The 20,195-nt window shown below is 36.1% G+C and overlaps 1 protein-coding gene across 1 annotated transcript in view; it reads right to left on the bottom strand.

Moving 5' to 3' along the window:
- Positions 1-20,195, bottom strand: part of LOC107658393 (stabilin-1-like) — a 36,198-nt gene that overhangs the window by 8,154 nt on the left and 7,849 nt on the right. Inside the window, exons 11-55 of the mRNA XM_016446918.1 lie at positions 20,015-20,091; positions 19,732-19,875; positions 17,592-17,729; positions 17,412-17,483; positions 17,214-17,327; positions 16,999-17,052; positions 16,195-16,275; positions 15,839-15,997; positions 15,621-15,683; positions 15,328-15,426; positions 14,528-14,614; positions 14,340-14,451; positions 14,031-14,217; positions 13,443-13,536; positions 13,008-13,163; positions 12,245-12,340; positions 11,627-11,722; positions 11,017-11,064; positions 10,771-10,898; positions 10,568-10,676; positions 10,392-10,469; positions 8,107-8,208; positions 7,899-8,003; positions 7,486-7,620; positions 7,276-7,404; positions 7,140-7,193; positions 6,944-7,057; positions 5,726-5,921; positions 5,537-5,632; positions 5,403-5,448; positions 5,244-5,323; positions 4,991-5,116; positions 4,569-4,642; positions 4,407-4,478; positions 4,183-4,302; positions 4,032-4,079; positions 3,866-3,946; positions 3,450-3,605; positions 2,388-2,519; positions 2,237-2,296; positions 1,990-2,166; positions 1,743-1,829; positions 1,322-1,468; positions 1,047-1,103; positions 33-219 (exon numbers count right to left, since the gene is read on the bottom strand). Coding sequence (XP_016302404.1) covers positions 33-219; positions 1,047-1,103; positions 1,322-1,468; positions 1,743-1,829; positions 1,990-2,166; positions 2,237-2,296; positions 2,388-2,519; positions 3,450-3,605; positions 3,866-3,946; positions 4,032-4,079; positions 4,183-4,302; positions 4,407-4,478; positions 4,569-4,642; positions 4,991-5,116; positions 5,244-5,323; positions 5,403-5,448; positions 5,537-5,632; positions 5,726-5,921; positions 6,944-7,057; positions 7,140-7,193; positions 7,276-7,404; positions 7,486-7,620; positions 7,899-8,003; positions 8,107-8,208; positions 10,392-10,469; positions 10,568-10,676; positions 10,771-10,898; positions 11,017-11,064; positions 11,627-11,722; positions 12,245-12,340; positions 13,008-13,163; positions 13,443-13,536; positions 14,031-14,217; positions 14,340-14,451; positions 14,528-14,614; positions 15,328-15,426; positions 15,621-15,683; positions 15,839-15,997; positions 16,195-16,275; positions 16,999-17,052; positions 17,214-17,327; positions 17,412-17,483; positions 17,592-17,729; positions 19,732-19,875; positions 20,015-20,091 — 4,773 coding nt within the window. The remainder of the gene's footprint in view (positions 1-32; positions 220-1,046; positions 1,104-1,321; positions 1,469-1,742; positions 1,830-1,989; positions 2,167-2,236; positions 2,297-2,387; positions 2,520-3,449; positions 3,606-3,865; positions 3,947-4,031; positions 4,080-4,182; positions 4,303-4,406; positions 4,479-4,568; positions 4,643-4,990; positions 5,117-5,243; positions 5,324-5,402; positions 5,449-5,536; positions 5,633-5,725; positions 5,922-6,943; positions 7,058-7,139; positions 7,194-7,275; positions 7,405-7,485; positions 7,621-7,898; positions 8,004-8,106; positions 8,209-10,391; positions 10,470-10,567; positions 10,677-10,770; positions 10,899-11,016; positions 11,065-11,626; positions 11,723-12,244; positions 12,341-13,007; positions 13,164-13,442; positions 13,537-14,030; positions 14,218-14,339; positions 14,452-14,527; positions 14,615-15,327; positions 15,427-15,620; positions 15,684-15,838; positions 15,998-16,194; positions 16,276-16,998; positions 17,053-17,213; positions 17,328-17,411; positions 17,484-17,591; positions 17,730-19,731; positions 19,876-20,014; positions 20,092-20,195) is intronic.

Genomic DNA, 20,195 nt, shown 5'->3' with positions numbered 1-20,195 from the left:
AACTTATTGCTTTTTGTGTGCTAAATTCTCACCTTGACAGTCTCTTCCAAAGTGGTTTTTACAGCATTTAACAGCCCACATCATTTTCGTGCATACCCGATTACAGCCAAGCCAATCTCTGTATGAGTTATATCCATAACCGTACGAGTACAACCCATAATAACTGGGCCGTCTGTACATGTAAGGCGAATAAGGTCGTCTACATATGCTAGTTCTGTTCTGTAAAGAAGAGATCAGTCTGGATGAAGGCACGCTCCTGTTTGTATAAGCATGTGACTGATTACCACAGAAAATACATGTTGACTTGGTTAAAAAAATAAGTCAATAAAGTGGTGACTGCTAACGTTCTGTTAATGCAACGGAACAAAAAAAGTAAATAAAGTGTTAACTGCTAATATTTTTTTAATATTACAGAACTAACCAACCAACCAAACAAACAATGAATGAATGAATGACAGTAAGCAAATAAAGCGCTGACTGCGAAAGTTTTGTTAATGCAACAGAACCAAAAAATAACAAAAATTCAATAAAGCGCTAACTGCTAAAAATGTTTTTTAACACAGAATCAAAAAGTAAGTCAATAATGCGCTGACTGCTATAGTTTTGTTAATGCAACAGAACCAAATAATGTTAATCAAACAGAACCAAAAAATGATAAAAAATTAAGTCAATAAAGCGCTGACTGCTAAAGTTTTGTTTAACGCAACAAAACCAAAAAATAACAAAAAGTAAGTCAATAAAGCACTGACTGCTAAAAATGTTAACGAAACAGAGCCAAAAAATAACGATAAACCTATAAAGCGCTGACTTTTAAAAATGTTAACGAAACAGAACCAAAAAATAACAAAAAGTAAGTCAATAAAGCGCTAGTTTTGTTGATGAAACAGAACAAAATAATAACAAAAAGTAAGTAAATAAAGCGCTAACTGCTAAAGTTTTGTTGACGAAACAGAACAAAAAAATAACAAAAAGAAGGTAAATAAAGTGCTGCTGCTAAAGTTTTGTTAATAAACAGAACCACAAATCAACGATGCAGATCCACTCACTGAGTCCTCTGATCCGAGGGGACAACGGGGCTGCAGACCGCAAGATCCACAGAGTCCCTAAAGAAAAACAACAGTACAACAACATTAGGACTGCTCATGTGTTTTAATATTAAAATCACTTTGAAACACCAGCTGCGCCAGTAGTGGAACTAAATTGAACTGATAAATAACTAGATGGTCTCTGCACACTTGTGCTTTTTTATTTGTGCTTTACATTTTATTTTGTTCAGTTTTTGATGATATACATAATCTGATTTAGTCTTAAAGTTTTGTACCTTTATCTCTATGCTTGTGAAGTTGTCGCAGCGAGCACCAATGCTTGGTGGCTCCAGAAGCTGATCAATCCCATGAGCGATTCCTGAATCAAACAACATGTTCCGCGCTACAATTCTGGCATTGTTTCCATTGATTAATATGTCGCCCTGAAAATCAGTCAATAAGACGCGAGCAGATTTACTATCAAACTGTATATAAATAAAATGGCAATGAAACACGGCAAATTAATTCGCAACGATGCATGATATAGTTTCCAATCTTAGATTTGAGTCTTTATAATGCATTTTAACTTAGCAATAACATACATTATGAATACCTTTATAACTGTTAAAACATCAATATCAAAAACAATAAATAAATCATTAACATTTCAAATGTGAGTGTTTTGAAGGAAATTTTTGCCAACTTGCCAATACATACAATTACTTTTTTGCTGCATCTGAAGGTGAGCTCGGATCCAAACAATGTTTCCATGCTTTTCTCAGCAGGAAGGGCAACAGCAACTACCTGGAAACATACATCCAAAACCATTTTGTGACCCTTAAAAGAAAGTACTATGGCGGTACCATGGTACAGTGATGCTATCAGATGGTAACACCATGGTACTTTGATATATAACTTAATTGATTTCAGTTAAATGAATTTCACTGAGATTGGAGTCTCGTACCCTCTGATCACGGACTATGTGAGCTTTGAGGTAGGCTTGTAACTTATCACGATGGTCTTCGCTGTACAGCCATTTCTTTCTGTCTTCAGGAAGACTGTTAAAAACGTCATCCGTTGGCCAGAACATGGTGAATGGGTAAAAGGGTCGATGCTGCACCACATGCATCAATTCTGCATCCTGTTTGGAAGATGTTTGTAAAAAAAATTCATATGGTCCAAAAAAGATGGAAGTGCAGCATAAATATTACCTGTAGGAGCTTGCTGAAGATTTTGAAGCCATATTGTTCAGCAGCTGCGGTAATGTTCAACTGCAACATAAATTGAGTTTTACTTTGTGGAATGACATTTTTATGACTTTTCTGAACTTACAAAATGGTGGACCTTGGTTGAGTTACATACATCAGTGGTGATATCTGCTTTGCCCGTTAGATCGTATGGAAAGAGGACCTTGTCTATGAAATGTATAACTCCATTGGAGCACTCAACATCACTGGTGATAATTTTTGTCTTATCATTGATGTACACAACACCCTGAGAGACAAAAGCAGACACTTCAGATCAGGGTCAGAAAAGAACTTTTCCACTTGGGAAACTGATTTACAAGGGCAGCTTTTATAATCAACTTATTAAATGGATCTGTGTTGTCTTTTATATGTCAAATTATCATATTTCTTCAATTAATCTAATTAATCAGTAATTAATTAGTCAGAATACTACCAACAGTCAGGCTGTTTCCAATAAATTTTAATCAACAAAAAGCCATCTTTACCTTGCAATATGGCACAGAAGCTGCGTCTGGCATTTTACAGTATGTTTAATGATGTTTTGTTCTTTTCTAAGATAGAATAATTGTGTACCAAATTTTGCTTAATCGCAACGTTTAATCGCAATCGAAGAGTTTAATCGCAACACATAATCATTGCAGTTAAGCATAGTGTTCACCGTCTGTTTGATTACATATAGTTTGTAACTAACTGCTTGATTTTTACTGTACATTTCTGCCATAGTCACCACTAATAATCTACTCCTAAATATAATGTAGAAACTTACAATTTTTTTGTAAAGCTGCTTTGCAATGATTTGTATGGTGAAAAGCGCTGTACAAATAAACTTGAATTGAATTGAATTGAACTGAATTTTTACCCCAGTATCTTGGATTTGGGAGGCATTGTTGTTCATTTTGGTGGCATTTTTGCCATCGATAAAGAGATAGCTCACCCAAAATGAAAATTCTGTGCAAGTCAATGGCTAAAGTCAACTGCTTGATTACCAATATTCTTCAAAATATCTTCTTTCGTTCTCAACAAAAGAAAGAAACTGAGGTTTGGAACAACTTGAGGGTGAGTAAATGATAACAGAATTTTCATTTTTGGGTGAACTATCCCTATAATTTCTGATTCTCGTTCAGATAATTATCCAATATTGAAAATATAAAATGCGTTTGAAACTTCAAGGACTCACATCTCTAACACTGAAGCGTAATTTATATCCACTACTGGTAGCCACTTCTTTAACAGATTTGAGGTCTGATTCGCGCAGTTCTTCACAACTGACAATGTGGTACCGCAGCAGGTCTGAACTGTGACTTGTATTTTTCCACTTTTCAACCTGCAGAGTCTGTCATGACAAGAAATTATATGACAATAGAAAAAGTAAGGAAGTCATCATGAAATTTTCGATTTGTGCAAATGTACATGATTCAATGGTTTATGCTATTTCTAAGAGAAAACTGCCTTCACAATCTTGCAAGCATTACTTTTAAACACAACATTTGAAAAACAAAATTTGTTATGTATTGCCTACTTTTTACAATCCAATTAATACCGATATAATACTTATAATGTTAAAATACTTAGGAGTGATTCAGTGCAGCATACCGAAACATTTGCCACATAATCAGCATGAGGAACAAATACAGTGAAAGGGCCTTGACTGTACAGATCTCGGACTCTCATTACCTATAACACACATTATTACTGTTAATATATCTCGATTATATCAAGAAATGAGCATATTGTCTCACAAATTGAAACATGCACTTACACCAATATTTCTCCTCAACCATGCTGCCTCAGGCATACGAAGAAGCTCCTGTAATAAACAATTATAAGATTTATTTGAACAGCAGAAGTTGTTGTTTCTCATGTTTTGTCAATCATTAATTAGCCTAAAATTCATCTTAAATGATACTTACTCTACTAACAGTTCCTGCACACTTAAAACCGTCTCCTTTGTAGCCAATATAGCATGTGCAATTACGTTCCCCATCCCCGAGGTATCTGCAAACAGCATTAATACTGCAGCCGCCATTATTCTGTGATAAAATAAAATAAAAATGTTTTGCATACAAAAATACTTAATATCAGGTGATGATTTAATACAATTATTTGCCGTAATATTGTTTGTGAATTCTGTTACCTTCCGACAAGGATTAACTGCCAGACATCTATGACCTTGAGAAATAAAGCCAGGCTTACATGCGCATGCAACCTGAAACAAATGTAATGTTCAACATCTTAATGTTAACTTTGTAATGTTAACATTTGTTGTTAAGCATGTACTAAAATAAGTGACACAAACCCTGTTTGGTCCAGTTTTCATACATAAAGCATTTTTGTCACATCCTCCATTGTCCACTAAGCAGGCATCCATTTCTGTAATGAAAACACAGTTACACAGCTTTAAACAAGTAAACGCATACAGACAATGCAAAACAGCCAATACAGAGCCCTGAGGCACACCTAAGCACATATCACAAAAAAATCTTAATCAAGGCTGATTATAATACTAAACTAAAATCAAAGAAACCATAAAAAGCAGGCTAAGACCAACTGAATAAAAACACCACAAGGGATCAATAAAGAATTTCAATGCTAAATTGACAAATGTTGCACAAATGCATTGAGAGATGATTTAAACATCAAATCTAAAACACAAATTCCATGAATCCACTGGTCCACGCTACCCATTTAGATATTAAAGGAAGTGAATCACACATTTACCAAGACACATAACCCCATCACCAATGTAGCCAGCTTTACATGTACAGCTCCTTTCACCAGGTGATGTTTTTGTGCAGTTTGCATTTATGGAACATCCTCCGTTGTTTGTGGTACATGGGTCAAATTCTGTGGAACACAAATCATTCACAATAAGACCAGGAATGTGTATTGGGAAAGTAAACAAGGTGAATTTTGATTTCACTGAGGGAAAAAAAAATTAAATGACAAACTTAGCAAATAACCACAAACAAACCTTTGCAAAATGTCCCGTTACCCTTATAACCAGCTATGCAGGAACAAGTTGGAGGAGCTCCTGAACCTCCCGAGATACAGCTGGAAGAAAGATGTTGCATTATAAACAGTGATGAATGTGTTAAAAAATGTGTCTTATATTTATGTTTTCCATACTTACTTAGCATTGACATCACAAACTCCACCACAGGCATCATTAACTACCGCTGAAATTGAGAAAAGTTTATGACGTCAAGTGCATGAAGGTGGGAAACACGCTATCTGAAATAAAATAAGTTTGACCTTAATACTGACCAACAGAGCAATTCACTCCCTTCCAACCTTTGAAACAAATGCACTGCCCATTTCCCTCCATACCGTCCAAACATTTGCCATGTTCACAGTGGCATTCTGTCAAATGAAAACCAAGGGTTTGTTGAATAATGCTTCAACAGAATGCCTACGGAAAGACTGTAGAATGGAAAGATTGCTCGTAGATGTTACCAGACTTGCAGTCTTTTCTATATCTCCCAGGTTCACACATCTCGCAGGCCGTTCCGTGGAAGCCCTCATTACAGAGACACTCCCCATTGCCAAACAACCCATCCTTGCATTGACCGTTGTTGGAGCACCAGTTATCCACACTCCCAGGACATTTGGAGCAATCATGCCCAAAGTATCCTGGACAGCAGGAATGGTCCTAAGAAGAAAGTTATCATGAGATTTGAATCTGAATCAGCTTTGAATCTGAATTTAGAGTAAACCCACTACCAGTACATAATTGCAGGAATTTCTAGCTGTGCAATCTTGATTTCACGCATGTTCAGAGTGCAAGAATGGCTTGCATTTTCACTGTTACCACAAGTGGGCACTGTAGCAGAGACTAGTATATACTCTTCTTATATAGTTAGTTTTCCTTTTCAGGTCAACGACTGTCATGACCGAGGAACAGTTCAAAAGATATCTTGAGGAGCAAGTATCAACATGTTTATAGCTACCTGAATAATAAACTGCTTAATTTGTCACAACTTGATCCAAGTCTGTGAAATTTTCATTGACCAATAGAAGTAAAAATGTCCAAATCTCTGAAGAGTGTCACTTTTGCAAACTCTTGCATTTTAACTCCTAAAAGGGATAGTTTGCCCAAAAATGAAAATTCTGTCATAATTTACTCATCCTCATTTCATTCCAAACCCACAAGACTTTGGTTCATCTTTACAAGAAACTTTTGAAGATATAAAGCAGGGGTGTCCAAACCTATTCCTGCAGAGTTCAGCTCCAACCCTAATTAAACACACCTGAACCAAATAATCAAGGTCTTCAGACACATTAGAAATTTCCAGGAAAATGTGTTGGAGGCTGGTTGGAGCTAAATCTTTAGGACAGTGGCCCTGGAAACAGGATTGGACACCCCTTATATAAAGGGTTCATATCGCTTCACAAGGCTTGAATTAAACTCCTTGATATGGTTTCTTTTTATGATGCCTTTGTGGCCTTTTTGGATCTTCAAAGATTTGGTAACCTGGACTTCAGTGGAGGGACAGAATCCTTTCATTCCCATTTGAAATCGAAGGATCTGAAGTGGAACTCAAGTCTAAGTGCCCTCAAGTACGTACAACAAGACCGTCCGTGCATGTTGGAAAGCATTGGAAAATTAGTTGCATCTGAGTTTGTGTACTTGTTTAGTATGCTTCTGATGTTAAAAAGTAGAAAATGAAGTACCTTTGTTGTTCTCAAGCAGTCCATGTGACAGCCTGGCACACTCGCTCTCTTTTTTCCAACTCTTGTCCTGTATTTACAGTTTGACTTCATATTTTGAGGGAACTTTGGTTGTACCTGAAGAAACGAACACAAGGATGCATAAAATTCCTTTCACATAAACATTGAACTAAAACAACAAAGGACTCTGTCATCTTACAGGTTTGGCATTATAGAGGCATTTAGGTTCAGCGTTACAATCTCCACAGCGACCCTGCAAAGAAAGCAAACTTTCCTTAACGTTGTCCATTATGCCACTTTGAGATTCACCTCATAAAATTCAAATAGAAACTTACAGAAATCTTTAAAATCACATCTTTACTGCAGTGGTTCTTGTGGAGGTCTAAGACACGTGGGATCCCGAACGCAGTGCCATGCCTCGTCTCAGTGAAGCTTCCGTTTATGGGAACGTCATTGGCCATTGTCTGGAGTTTAGGACTAGTTAGTCACGACTAATTTCATCTAAGTGTTGTACAGAATATGAGCAATTGTTGGTTGTGCAATACCTGATTATCAATGTCCACAAAAAACATGATCTGAGTACCATTTCCCAAAAACGTGTTTTTGAAAAGTCCATTGCCCAAGTGTTCAGGGAAGAGTTGCTCGCCTAGAATTATGTGATATTTTACGATGTCTAGGCTCTGTTGAAAAGAGACACTTTTATCAATTAATTTTATGAGTGAGACTAGAGTGTCTCACTAGAGTAGTAGTCACAAACTTAATTCCGGGAGGGCCACAGCTCTGCAGAGTTTAGCTCCAACCAGCTCGAAAGTTTCTAGTAATTCTGAAGAGCTTGATTAGGTGTGTTTGATTAGGGTTGGAGTTAAACTGAGCAGAGCTGTGGCCCTCCAGGAACTGAGTTTGAGCCCAATGCACTAGAGTATGAGTGTCTAGCATCATTTCAAAACGTTCCACTCACCAGTTGTGTCGAGTTTGTTTTTTTCAGGTACTCTTGCATGGCACTGTCATTTGGGACAAAAATGGTATAATCTCTAGTTGGGATATTGTTTTCCAAGTTGTAGAGCTAAAAAAACAGAGACAAATATGTTTATGTAACAAAGTTACTTTGTAACTCTTGTACAGTTCTTGAAAACATTGATTAAGTTATATTTCTAGATCAAACACACCAGCACTGCCTGCCTGAAAAGGCTAAATTCTGGCGTGTTGTTCAGGAACTCCATCAAACCAGGAGGAGGTGGAGGGAAATCAGATAGAGCAGGTCGAAGAACCTGTAAGCAAATTTGTTACAGTAAAAATTTAAAATTTAGAAATGTTTCATTTTTCGGAGACCAAGGGTATTAAAATTTGGCCAAACTAGGCCAGAGTATTTTTAGAAGGAAATCAGAGTGTTTCAGGAGAAAAAATTTCAGGCATTGCTAAGAATTTCTAAATGTTTTAGAGCGTTGCTATGCAGTTGCTAAGGCATTCTACATGTTTTTAATGTAAGTTTTGTTGTTGCTATGCAATTACTAAGGTGTTATACGTGTTCTTATGTTATGTTCACACCAAAAGCCAAAAGCGAATATTTACATTGCATTACTCGCTAGATGTTTTTCGCATCACTCTTGCGAATAATAACATAAAAACAATAAAAAAGGTCCCGTCTCACGGACCTTTCCCGCCCCTGACCCCACCCCCTCTCTTTCTCCCACTTTGCTTCCTGTCTAAATACTATCCTATCCTAATAAAAAAGACAAATAAAAATAAAACCTTAAAAAAAAAAAAAAAAAAACCTTTTCGGATACAACCAGACGCATCAAACCAGACATGTCAATAAGCTCTTCGATGATTGGCTTGCGTGACAGTGTGTCATGCGAATTTTCCGCTCGAGTTGAAATTTTTAAACTTAAGTGGAAGACGCGATTTAGGCGAATATTGTGCATTTCTCGCCAAATGCATCACCCAATTTGAGTATTTCACATCGCCTGGCATGAATTTGCGTTTGATCACATATTTGCAATGACTTTGTATGTAATCTATTTGCGCTAATAATTAATTTAGCTTTTGGTGTGCACTCACCATTAGAACATTGCTATGTTGTTGCAATGGAGCTGCTAATGTGTTCTAAATGAGTTTAGGGCTTTGCTTTGTTGTTGCCAGGGGGTTTTGAGTAGTTGCTAGGTCATTGCTATGCCATTTCTTAAGTGTTCTTCATGTTTTTAGGGCATTGCTTTGTAGCTACTAGGGTGTTGCCATTCATTTGCTCAGGTGCTCTAACTGTGATAATGCATTGCTATGCTGTTGCTAGGGGGTTCTGTGTGTTTTTGGGGCATGCTCTGTTGTTGCTAGGGTGTTATGTACTAAGTGTTCTGTGTTCTTTTAAGGCATTGCTATCAAAGACTTTATATATAGGAAGACTGTGCACTTATATTATTTATGAATGGGAGAAAGTGCAACGCCCAATACGGCGAATAAGCCCCACCTTCTAAATGAAAGAGCCAATCGATGATTAGTAAAGTCATGACTGCGCATGCTTTTTTGGCTGGTATAGCATGAAAAACAAGCTTTTTTAATGGTACTTGAACATAAGAAACAAGCTTTATGAGACTGGTGTTTTTTCATTGGTGTTTTCAAAATGTGAAATTTGATCGTAAGCTTCGTGAACAGTTTTGGAGAATTTGATGTTTCCCCATTCAAAGAGATAGGAGCTGCACTTGCATGCCCGAGAAGCATTTTAAAGATAGCTGGCGAGTGAAATTACTTGTCTTAAAGGGACTTTATTGCAAAGCAGTTGCTAAAGTGTTCTAAGTGTGTTTGGGGTGTTGCTATGTTGTTGCTAGGGCGTTGCTATGTAGTCTTTAGACATGTCTTGATTCCCTCTGTCATGATCTCCAGCTGGAGTGCCCATGAGCTCCTCTAGAGGGCACTCAATTCTGTACCTTGCCATTCACACAGGACTTTATTTCCCATAATCCTTTGCACAGACTCATCAGTTGCATCACCTGTCTCTCATTAAATCTCATCAGTTCACAGCTGTCTCACATTAGAAGGACTTTAAAAGTAGCACACACACACGCTCTGTCTTCGCTGGTGATTGAATGTTTAGCCCTTCCAAGTTTCCTACTTTCCTAGATATTGCCTTTCTCGTGTTTTGACCCTTTGACTGTTACCTTGTTTTTGATTTATTGCTGCCTGCCATGACCATCGCCTGTCTTGTGGATTATTCTTTTGCCTGTGCCTCGGATGTTATTGTTTGCTGCTGTTTGACCCTGCCTGTTGTGACTACACTCTATGAAATAAAGCCTTGCTTTTGGATCCCCAACTCTGTCGTCATGACTCCCTACATTACACCCTCCTTCCATGCAACTCCAACAAATGTTCTCATTTATTGTAAATTAATAATACAAAGTTTAATACTTTAGATTTAAAATGTAAAAAAAACAGACACAATCTTTGCTTTAAGTTAAATTACCGTGTCAATGATGTGAATGCACCCATTTATTGCCTTGAGGTCTGGAGCGAGGATGGTAGCATTGCCGATCATGAGCTCCTGGGAACATGAGGGTTAACAGGTCACATCAGAGCAGTTAAAGATGACCAGTTTAAGGTGTTAATTAAACCGAGTGGTGGGGTTTGTGTGACAGTTACCCTGCCGTTGCTATTGACCTCCCATTTAGTCTTTCCTAGAGTCTGTACTGTTTTACCAACCAGCTGCTGTAAGTCTTCAGAGGTGTATATCCCATCTAAAAAATGAACTCTAGACAGAAATTGCAAATGAAAAATGCATTTATTAGATTTTTTTTTTTTTTAAACCTCAGAATTCAGTTCGCGATGTCGATCCAAACACTTACTGCAGAAGGTGAGGAAGCCTGTAATAATCGAACCAAAATGACTCCTCTGAATCGCTGAGGTTTTTGAAAGCAGCTTTAGATGGAACCAAAGCTGTGATTCTGCTGTCGCTGTCAATCACTTTGTGCCTCTGCAGATGAACACAGAAATGTTGTATTATATTATTTGTTTACATACTCTCAATATGTTACTACAACACTATTGTAAATTAATTAATTGACAGTTTACTTGGATAAAGATGAACTTACTAGAAGGAAGCGGTTGAAATTATAAAACTCAGAGTTTCCATCTAGCTCCTAATAATAAAAGCAATAATAAAAAGATGAACAACTTAACAATACGTTTTGATTTTAAATGCTGATTTTGATCAAAATCTGTTTTTAATAACAAATCTGTTGTGTATGAGTCCATATGTTATATTCAAAAATGTTTGTGTTTGAAAAATAAGGTATTTTATTTGTGTTTTGACCTTTTATTGTTCATTTAAAGAAATTATGAAAACTTTTTTTTTTTTTTTTTTTCAATGAACTCTCATTCTAACTGACAGAACTGTATGCCGTTTTTCAGTCAAAAAATTTTGTTCGTTTAAGGTTTGTGTATGTTGTTCATTTAGTTTGTGGTTTGTGTATGTTGTTCATTTGAAATATAATGTACGGAAAATAATGAAAAACAATTATGTACGTTTTAATTAGTTTTGTTAGTAGTACTAACTTTTAATAATTTAAATAAAATGTAAAAAATAAAATGCATATATTGCTATTATTTATTACTAAACCATTTTTATGCATTTTTAAAAGCAATGTTGTTAACTAATTTATAACTTTACAATTAAATAAATGCATAAATGCGTCATCTTACCACAAACATGTTTCCATAACATGCGAGTCCGTCGCCTTCGTATTCGTTTCGGCACACGCATTCACGTATTCCTGGGCTCTTTAATTTACATGTGGCCTGAACACATTATCATACTGTTATGCCACATTACACGCTAGCTCTTGCATGTATAAAGGAGTGTTAGCCTTTAAATATAATTTCACCAGCATCCGTATTTTGACAGGTTATTCAGAGATGTACAGATGTATTTAACAGATAAATCTGCAAGCATGAAATACAGACCAGAGAATGGCAGCCTCCGTTATTTGACAAACAGGGGTTGACGACTTTACAGACGACGCCATCTCCCATGTAGCCTTTCTTGCAGCTACATTCATTCTGAACAGAGAAATAGGTTGAACAAAACTCAGTTCTGGGTTTGCAATAGTAATTGTTCTTTTATACTTAAGTTCAGAGTTCTCAGATTTTTCTATTAAAATTCCTTTGCAGAAAAAAAAATAGTAAACCTTTAAAATAAAACCTTTAAAAAATTAAATTAAAAATTAAACTGTAAAACTGTTTTTTTTTTATAAAAGGTCAATATTATAAGCAGTATATTCTTGTATTTAACAGATAAATCTGCAAGCATGAAATACAGACCAGAGAATGGCAGCCTCCGTTATTTGACAAACAGGGGTTGACGACTTTACAGACGACGCCATCTCCCATGTAGCCTTTCTTGCAGCTACATTCATTCTGAACAGAGAAATAGGTTGAACAAAACTCAGTTCTGGGTTTGCAATAGTAATTGTTCTTTTATACTTAAGTTCAGAGTTCTCAGATTTTTCTATTAAAATTCCTTTGCAGAAAAAAAAATAGTAAACCTTTAAAATAAAACCTTAAAAAAATTAAATTAAAAATTAAACTGTAAAACTGTTTTTTTTTTATAAAAGGTCAATATTATAAGCAGTATATAATTTTTTTTGTTTTTGTTTTTTTTTGCTCAAACATAGGATCATTGGTTTGATTCCCAGCAAAATTTACATGCATGAACTAATAAAAATGTACACCTTCAACACCGCGTGTATATATTCATAAATGTATGTATGCATGTATTGACAGATGTATTCAAATAAAATTATCTATCAATAGTATAAACGCTGAGGTAGTTGAAAAACTGGCATAACAAAATACTTGTTCGTAAATGAGAAACAGTAACACAATTTCAAGAAAAACATAACCAGAATTTCCAACAACTAAAATATGTGTTTGTGTCAAATTGACGAAGAGCATAATAAGGGCTAGAGAAGACATGTGTGAACCTCCACGATGCAAAAGGCTTTCAACAGAAGCTCCAGTGATATTTTTTGTGCTTTGTCTGTCCTACAGGTTAACTGTATCCTCACAGCTTGTTCAGTATTACCTGTCCTGGTCCAGTGACTGTGCATTCTGCATTTTCATGACATCCACCATGGCTCTCACTCAAGCAGTTATTGATTCCCACACACAAACGTCCATCGCCTGTCCATCCTTCCATACAAACACAGTTCACCTTTCCTGCATCATACATACATCCGGCCTATAAAACAAAAAAGTTAAGCTTAAAATTATTACTTTTATAATTAGAATTATTTAATCTGATCAGATTTCTTTATTCTTATTATGGTTGAAAAACACAGGCCTAGCCAATGCCGTAAATCATTTTCATGTGTCAGTTTGAATCAAAGGAGCGACTTTAAATCACTGCAACTTCTGAATTCTGATGTATTAGTAAAAATTAGGCAGACATCACTTCAGATTTGTACATGTGAGGGCTAAAGGCAAACTGCTGGAAAAGAGAAATAAACATCTGTCTCACATTGACGTCGCAGCCTCCTCTCTGAGGCTGGAGGCAGGGATTGGTTTTAGTGCAGGTGTAACCATCTCCTTCGTATCCAGGCAGACAAACACACCTATAGCACAATGGACGATAGAGCAATAACATGCCAAAGATTGATGGCGATTAAAAAGTCAGCACATAAACTGGCATTACTGACATGCTTGCTTCAGTGGGCACTGCAGTAAAAGTACTGGGTTGAAAAAATAAAATTAATAAATGTGCATTGTAGAGTAAAAGTATTGGGTTGTAAAAAAAAAAAAGCTAAATATTTGCCAAACATTTTGTCTAAACTAAACTAAATAAATAAAATAATAGAAACAAATAAATATTTGCCAAAATGCATGTCCAAAATAAAATAAAAAAGTAATCAAATCAAATAATGTGCACTGCAGAGTAAAAGTATTGGATTGTAAAAAATATAATTTTGTCTAAACTAAATAAATAAAATAAATTAAAGCAAAAAAATAAAAAATATTTGCCAAAAAAAAATTATATTTGCTAAAATTAAAATAAAATACCAGATTGCAGTCTACAATCATCTACACATCATGCTCAAGTGACACTAACATGGTTTGATCGTTGTTGTAGACACATTTAGCGTGAATGTGGCAGTGCTTGAGGACACCGTCTGAATTGCAGGGGGTGGGGGTCTGGTCACAAAGCTCCCCTGAAAAGTCCTCCTGACAGGATCCTCTCCTACACACCCCCATACTGCCAGGTCTGTTATCACACACGCCATGGACACAGCAGCAATCTACAGGAGCAAACAGAGAGTGCAAGCAGAGGAGAAGGTCACAGATGCTGGTACTGTACTTATGCTTTGGACAAAGAGACAAAAGGAGGTATTATGAAAGTATATAAGGTATATAACTTCACCTTCATCACAGTTCTCTCCATGTTTGTTGGGGTTTGAGCAGAGGTGGCAGCCTACACCCGTAAACGCTGGTTCACATTTACAGGAGCCGTTCCCATTGATGCCGTCAAAACACTACGAACAGACACATGACAAATAAACACCAGAACTTCCAGTCACGACCGTAGTGAGATCATATTTGCATACTTACAGTCCCTTTATCATAACACGGGTGCTGGAAACCCCCAATGCACGGTTTACAGTTTGGCCCATAGAAACCACTACAACACTGTGGCGTCTGAAAACAAGATGTCACACATCTCACAAACTTCCGTAATCATACAGATTATTGGTTATAAATTGAGTGCATTAGTCCCGCCCACGTTTTCAGTGGCATTGGTTCCGGAAGCATTTTTGCTATTTATTTTTCCCCAACAGAATTAAAAAGTTACAAACCATGAACCAAGCCAACTATCTATGAGAAGAATCACAACATTACAAACTTTGATTTGAAGCAAAAAAAAAAGGACAAAAAGACAACGGTACAAGACTGCGTATTTAACGGAACTACAATCCCATGAACCACTGTGAATTACATAATCAAATTAAACAATATTGATATATAAAACTACTCATTTAAAGTTGATTATATGAGTAGAAACAATATATTTTGAGTTTATTGCAAAATATTCGTTTATTTACAAGCTCTTGTGGTATGTTTTGTACAGAATCATGGGTAATGTAGTTTTTCATCAAGAATTCTGCTGTTAAATGGGATTACTTTAAAAATAAGTTGAAATAATGCAGGTTGATGGCTTCATCTGATGTATATACCATTGATGATCAGCCTTGTTGCATATAGTAGATCTGTCTTGAAAGGTTTATAAGTTATCGTTAAAAAACTATTTACCTATGTAGAAAACGAATGGAGTCTTTACGATTTTACAACAATTGCAGACATTTATGCAAGGGTTGTGTTTGTATGTGGAATCTGAGACCTTGTTTTCATACCCTCTCAGTAATGTTGCAGTATTTGGCACAACCTTCCTCGAATAAAGAATACGACCATCGGCGATCAGGAATTGGTTCGCAGCCTCTCAAATGATCTCCCTAGGTGAAAAAAGCCCAGATGCAGTGTTCGCGTCAATAAATTATGCAGCTCTGCTGTAAACAGTGCTGATGTTTAGATTTTCTTCATTGGTTGTTGTAATTTTGAAAATACATTCTTTTAAAATGTCTTTTAATAAGTACATATTGATTATAAATGTGTTAATTGCTTAAATAATTCAAAAAACATAAAATACCAGATCAACACTTCCAGGCGGACATTGTGTCTCATGGAGATGGCTGCATCGGACACAGGTACCCTATGAAAAGAAGCAACATTTTTCACAGAATTCATAGAAAATCTTGTTGCACAGATGTTTTATTATCCATAAAATTATGTTAGATAGAGTTATGGTGCTGAATATTTGTTTTGCTAGCAACAACTATGTGTAGTCACGCATAAAAAGGCACCTACAAAAGAGATCCTGCTCCCATTAATGTCACACCGATGGGGCATTATGGGAACTATAGAGGAAGGTACAAGAACTCCATCAATTAGGTGAATGATTCCATTAGATGCGGCAATGTCTTTCGTTTCGAGAGGTATTCCTTTATCGCCCAGTAAGACTCTTCCCTGTGGATTGATTGAGAGAGCGTAAAACCAACAGTTCCGTCATTTTCTGATTTCCCATTATTACAATGTCACTAAGTCACCAAATTTTTCATTTTAAAACAGAATGAGGCCCAACACATTTGTACCAAATTTCATAAAAATTGCTCATTCTCATCAGGAGTTACAGCCAATGCAATCATAAAAGCACATTCACTTACATCCTCCGAGGCATTGATCCTTAAGATCTCATTGGCCATTGTTGTAATCTCAGACATGCTAGCAAGCTGGTCCACAGTAACCTAAGACAAAGATATTTGACTTGATGTATGTTATCTATTTCACAACTATGAAACTGGGCCAAACATTTCACCAAATGTGCTGTTTTAAGACTAGTTTAAAAACACAAACATACATTTAATATTATTTTAAAACTCACTGACCCAAAGATTATACTAAATATTGCACTTACATCCTAGATTAAAGATTTTAAAGATTTTAATTAATGTCTGTTAGCTTTGTCTGTTAGCGTGTATTGCTAAACACTGACAAATACAGCTACCTTTTGAAAAAGCGGTTGGAAAATGGTCCAAAAGTATTGCTGTCTAAATGCTAACTCCATTCTTGCGAAAAAATCTTATGAAATTGTACGCTGAGCAGCAAATTAGCAGCAAATGCTAATTTCGCAAGAGCTTCACAGAATGAGGTTTACCATCTAGATATGACTTAAACATTTGCCCCAACAACACAAATAAACTCATAGGCATACACATTTTTGTCCAATCAAATGCTCTCTAGAATAGGAATGTCCCTACTTCTAATATAACCTGCAAATGACTAGCATTAGCATGTAGCAAATCATAGCTTTGGAGGTGTGACGAAAAGCAAATATGTGCTTCCCCAACTTCCAATTTCAAGAAAATTGCATTCGTCAAACCATTTCATGGGAAGCAACGTTCATAAATGCCTCATTTTAAAGTCAAATTAACTGTGGGAAATGATTTTGTATGTCAAAGGAGACTTACAGCAGCCAGGGAGAACATATGGTGTTTCAGAAGCATCTGAAGCTTTGGTTTGGCCTTTAAAACAAAGAGATGAAAGATCAGTGTGTGTGTTATATGAACAAATATATGAATATCCTAAAAATTTGATTAAAACACTGAGTAAATATTTGTTCTGAATCATTTGTTTATACAAATCCAACTTCATTTGAGGAAGAAAGCATATAATGGCAGCTCACTTCATTCACCATGTACATAAGACTTCCATCTCTGGATTTGTCTATGGCTGTGTTGGTTGGAACAAACACTGTAAGTGGACCTGAACCTCTGACAGGCAACAGGGCTCCACAATTCTGCAGCAGTAAGAGAAAAAGTTTTCTCAATGCTTGGGTTCAGCTGAGAAATGCAGAAAAGGAGCACGAGAGGAGATCACTCACATCAACCAGAGACAGGAATCGATTGAACCTGTCATCCTCTCTGAAAATCTCCCCGATGGTCTTTGAGGAGAACTTGAGACATTAGAACATCTACATTAGAGGGTGTTGAGGTTGGTGCTGTGTGTCATTCATCAGATATTATTAGATCAGCTGCTTGTGAAACAGGTTGAACGGCTTTACCTCCATGTTGTTGTTTGAAGACCCGATATGAGCAAGAGTAAAGGGCTTGTCAATAATATGAATTATTCCGTTGGATGCTGGGATATCGCTCTCAAGTATAGTAAACAATACGTCTGGATCCCTCATCAGGATAAAATGCTGCAGACACACGCACAAATCAATGGATGAATACATGAATAGATCAGACAGAAAAATAGACTGATGAGAGAATGACGGATAGAACAATAGACAGACATAGATAGTATGATAGACAAAACGATAGAAAGAACAACAGACCCACAGACAGAACGACAGCATTTTAGATAACACAATAGAAAGAACGATACATTGTAAAATAGAACAATGTATAGTATGATAGAGAGACAAACTGATAGAATGATAGACAGAATGATAAATAGTATAATACGATACATAGACAAAAAAATAGAAGACAGTACTGTAGACAGAACAATATAAAGAATGATAGAAGATGAACGGATTGACAGACGGAACAATAGAAGGATAGAACGATATAAAGAATTTTAAAAAAATGTCTAAACAGTACGATGGGCAGAGCGATTGATAGAACGTTAAAACGATAGAATGATACAACGAATGATAGAATGATAGGGATACACCGAAATTAAATTTCTGGGCCGAAACCGAAAATTCTGGATGCACTTGGCCGAAAACTAAAACCGAAACCGAAAATGCTTTGTAATGATTATATATTATTTTATTAAATAATATAAAGTAATTTTTGTAAGACTTTTTAAATGTAACTCAATTTTAATGATACTGAATTTAATAAACACAAGCCAATAAAATAACCACACTTTTACTGAAAGTAACACAATAAAACTGGACAGAATTTATATTAATATTGGTAACACTTTACAATAAGGTTCATTAGTTAACTACTTTAGTTAACATGAACTAAGAATAAACAATAGTTCTTCAGCAATTTAATCTTAGTTCATGTTCATTTCAACATTTACTAATGCATTATTAAATTCAACAGTTGTGCTTGTTAACAGTTAATGCACTCTGAATTAACATGAACTAACAGTGAACAACCGTATTATCATTAACTAACATTAAGAAAGATTAATAAATACTGTAATAAATGTATTGTTCATTGTTCGTTCATGTTAGTTAATAACTAACATTAACTAATGGAACCTTATTGTAAAGTGTTACCTTAATATTAAATATCAATATATTATTTTTATTCACTTCTATGTAACAGAAGCAGATATTATATATAAGTTTGTTTGTTTCTGACTAATTATCCAAATAATGTATAGTCCTACAAAGCTATTATTATCAGAGCATGTGAGCAGAGCATAGCGCCACTGAAGGGAGCATCATTTTACCAGCTGTACAAGCCTACACCATGTTACAGCACACAGTAGCGCTACTGCAAACAGGAACAAGTATACTGCATAGAAATTTCCTGTCAGCGTGTTATTTGAGCGGACTTTGCTCTTCCGGTGAGCATGAGCGGTACACGAGCGGAATATTGAGCGGAGCGTCAAACTGCGCAGTGATGAGGAGAGTGAAACCTGCGCACTGAACACTGCCATGCAATATATATTATTATATGTAGCCTATACTTCGGTGCATCCCTATAGAATGCTATATATAATGATAAAACAATAGATAGACTGATATAAAGAACAACAGAAAGAATGGTAGACAATGCAATAGAACGACAGATAGAATGTTATATAAAGAATGGCAGAATGATAGACAGTGTGATAGACAGAACAAAAGATCGATTGATGTAGAATGACAGAATATTAGTACAATAGAAAGAATGATAGATAGTATGATATAACGATTGATAGAATGATAGAACAATAGATAGAACAATGTAAAGGATGACAGATGGAATGTTAAAACAGTAGACAATCACAGAACGATAAATAGAATGATAGAATGATAGGTGGAATGGTAGATACAATGATAGACAGCACAACAAAGAGAATGACAGATAGTATGACAGAACGATAGACAGCAGGATAGAATGACTGATGCAGAATGGTAGTATGATAGATAGAATGATAGACATAATTATAGAATGATATAAAGAATAATAGATATACAGTAGATAGATAGATGGATGGATGGATGGATGGATGGATGGATGGATGAACACCTTTTTTGTTTTGAATCTGATCTTTTCTCCTCCGTACATCCACATGTCTTTTCCCTCCAGATCAGTGTAGAGTTTTTGTCCGAGGATGAGGTGATTTTTGCACACTGCGTTCAGGACGCTGCTCGAGGATTTTCCTGCAAGCGTCTGAAGAACACAGCATATGTAAACATCTGCTCGCAATAAACAGGAAGTTGTCACACAAAAAAACAGGAAACATTATGAGGACGTGAAACACAAACTGCCAGGCCACTGTTTGGGTGTTTTTCAGTCTGCTTCAACTCACTTGGGAAGGATTCTGTCCCGCAGGAATGAACGCAGTGAACGGGCCGTGCTGGCTGAGTGTGAACTCACACGCTTGCTCTGAAAAACACAACACACTGTCAGTGCTGGCTGCTTTCAAACTGATAAAACAAACTCAATTGTTCACTCAATGTTGGATGAGAAAAAAAAAAGAGCGGGAAAGC

Source organism: Sinocyclocheilus anshuiensis, unplaced genomic scaffold, assembly GCF_001515605.1.
Source record: "Sinocyclocheilus anshuiensis isolate Anshui unplaced genomic scaffold, SAMN03320099.WGS_v1.1 scaffold795, whole genome shotgun sequence".
Lineage (NCBI taxonomy): Eukaryota > Metazoa > Chordata > Actinopteri > Cypriniformes > Cyprinidae > Sinocyclocheilus > Sinocyclocheilus anshuiensis.
This window is presented reverse-complemented; position numbering and strand designations above follow the sequence as displayed.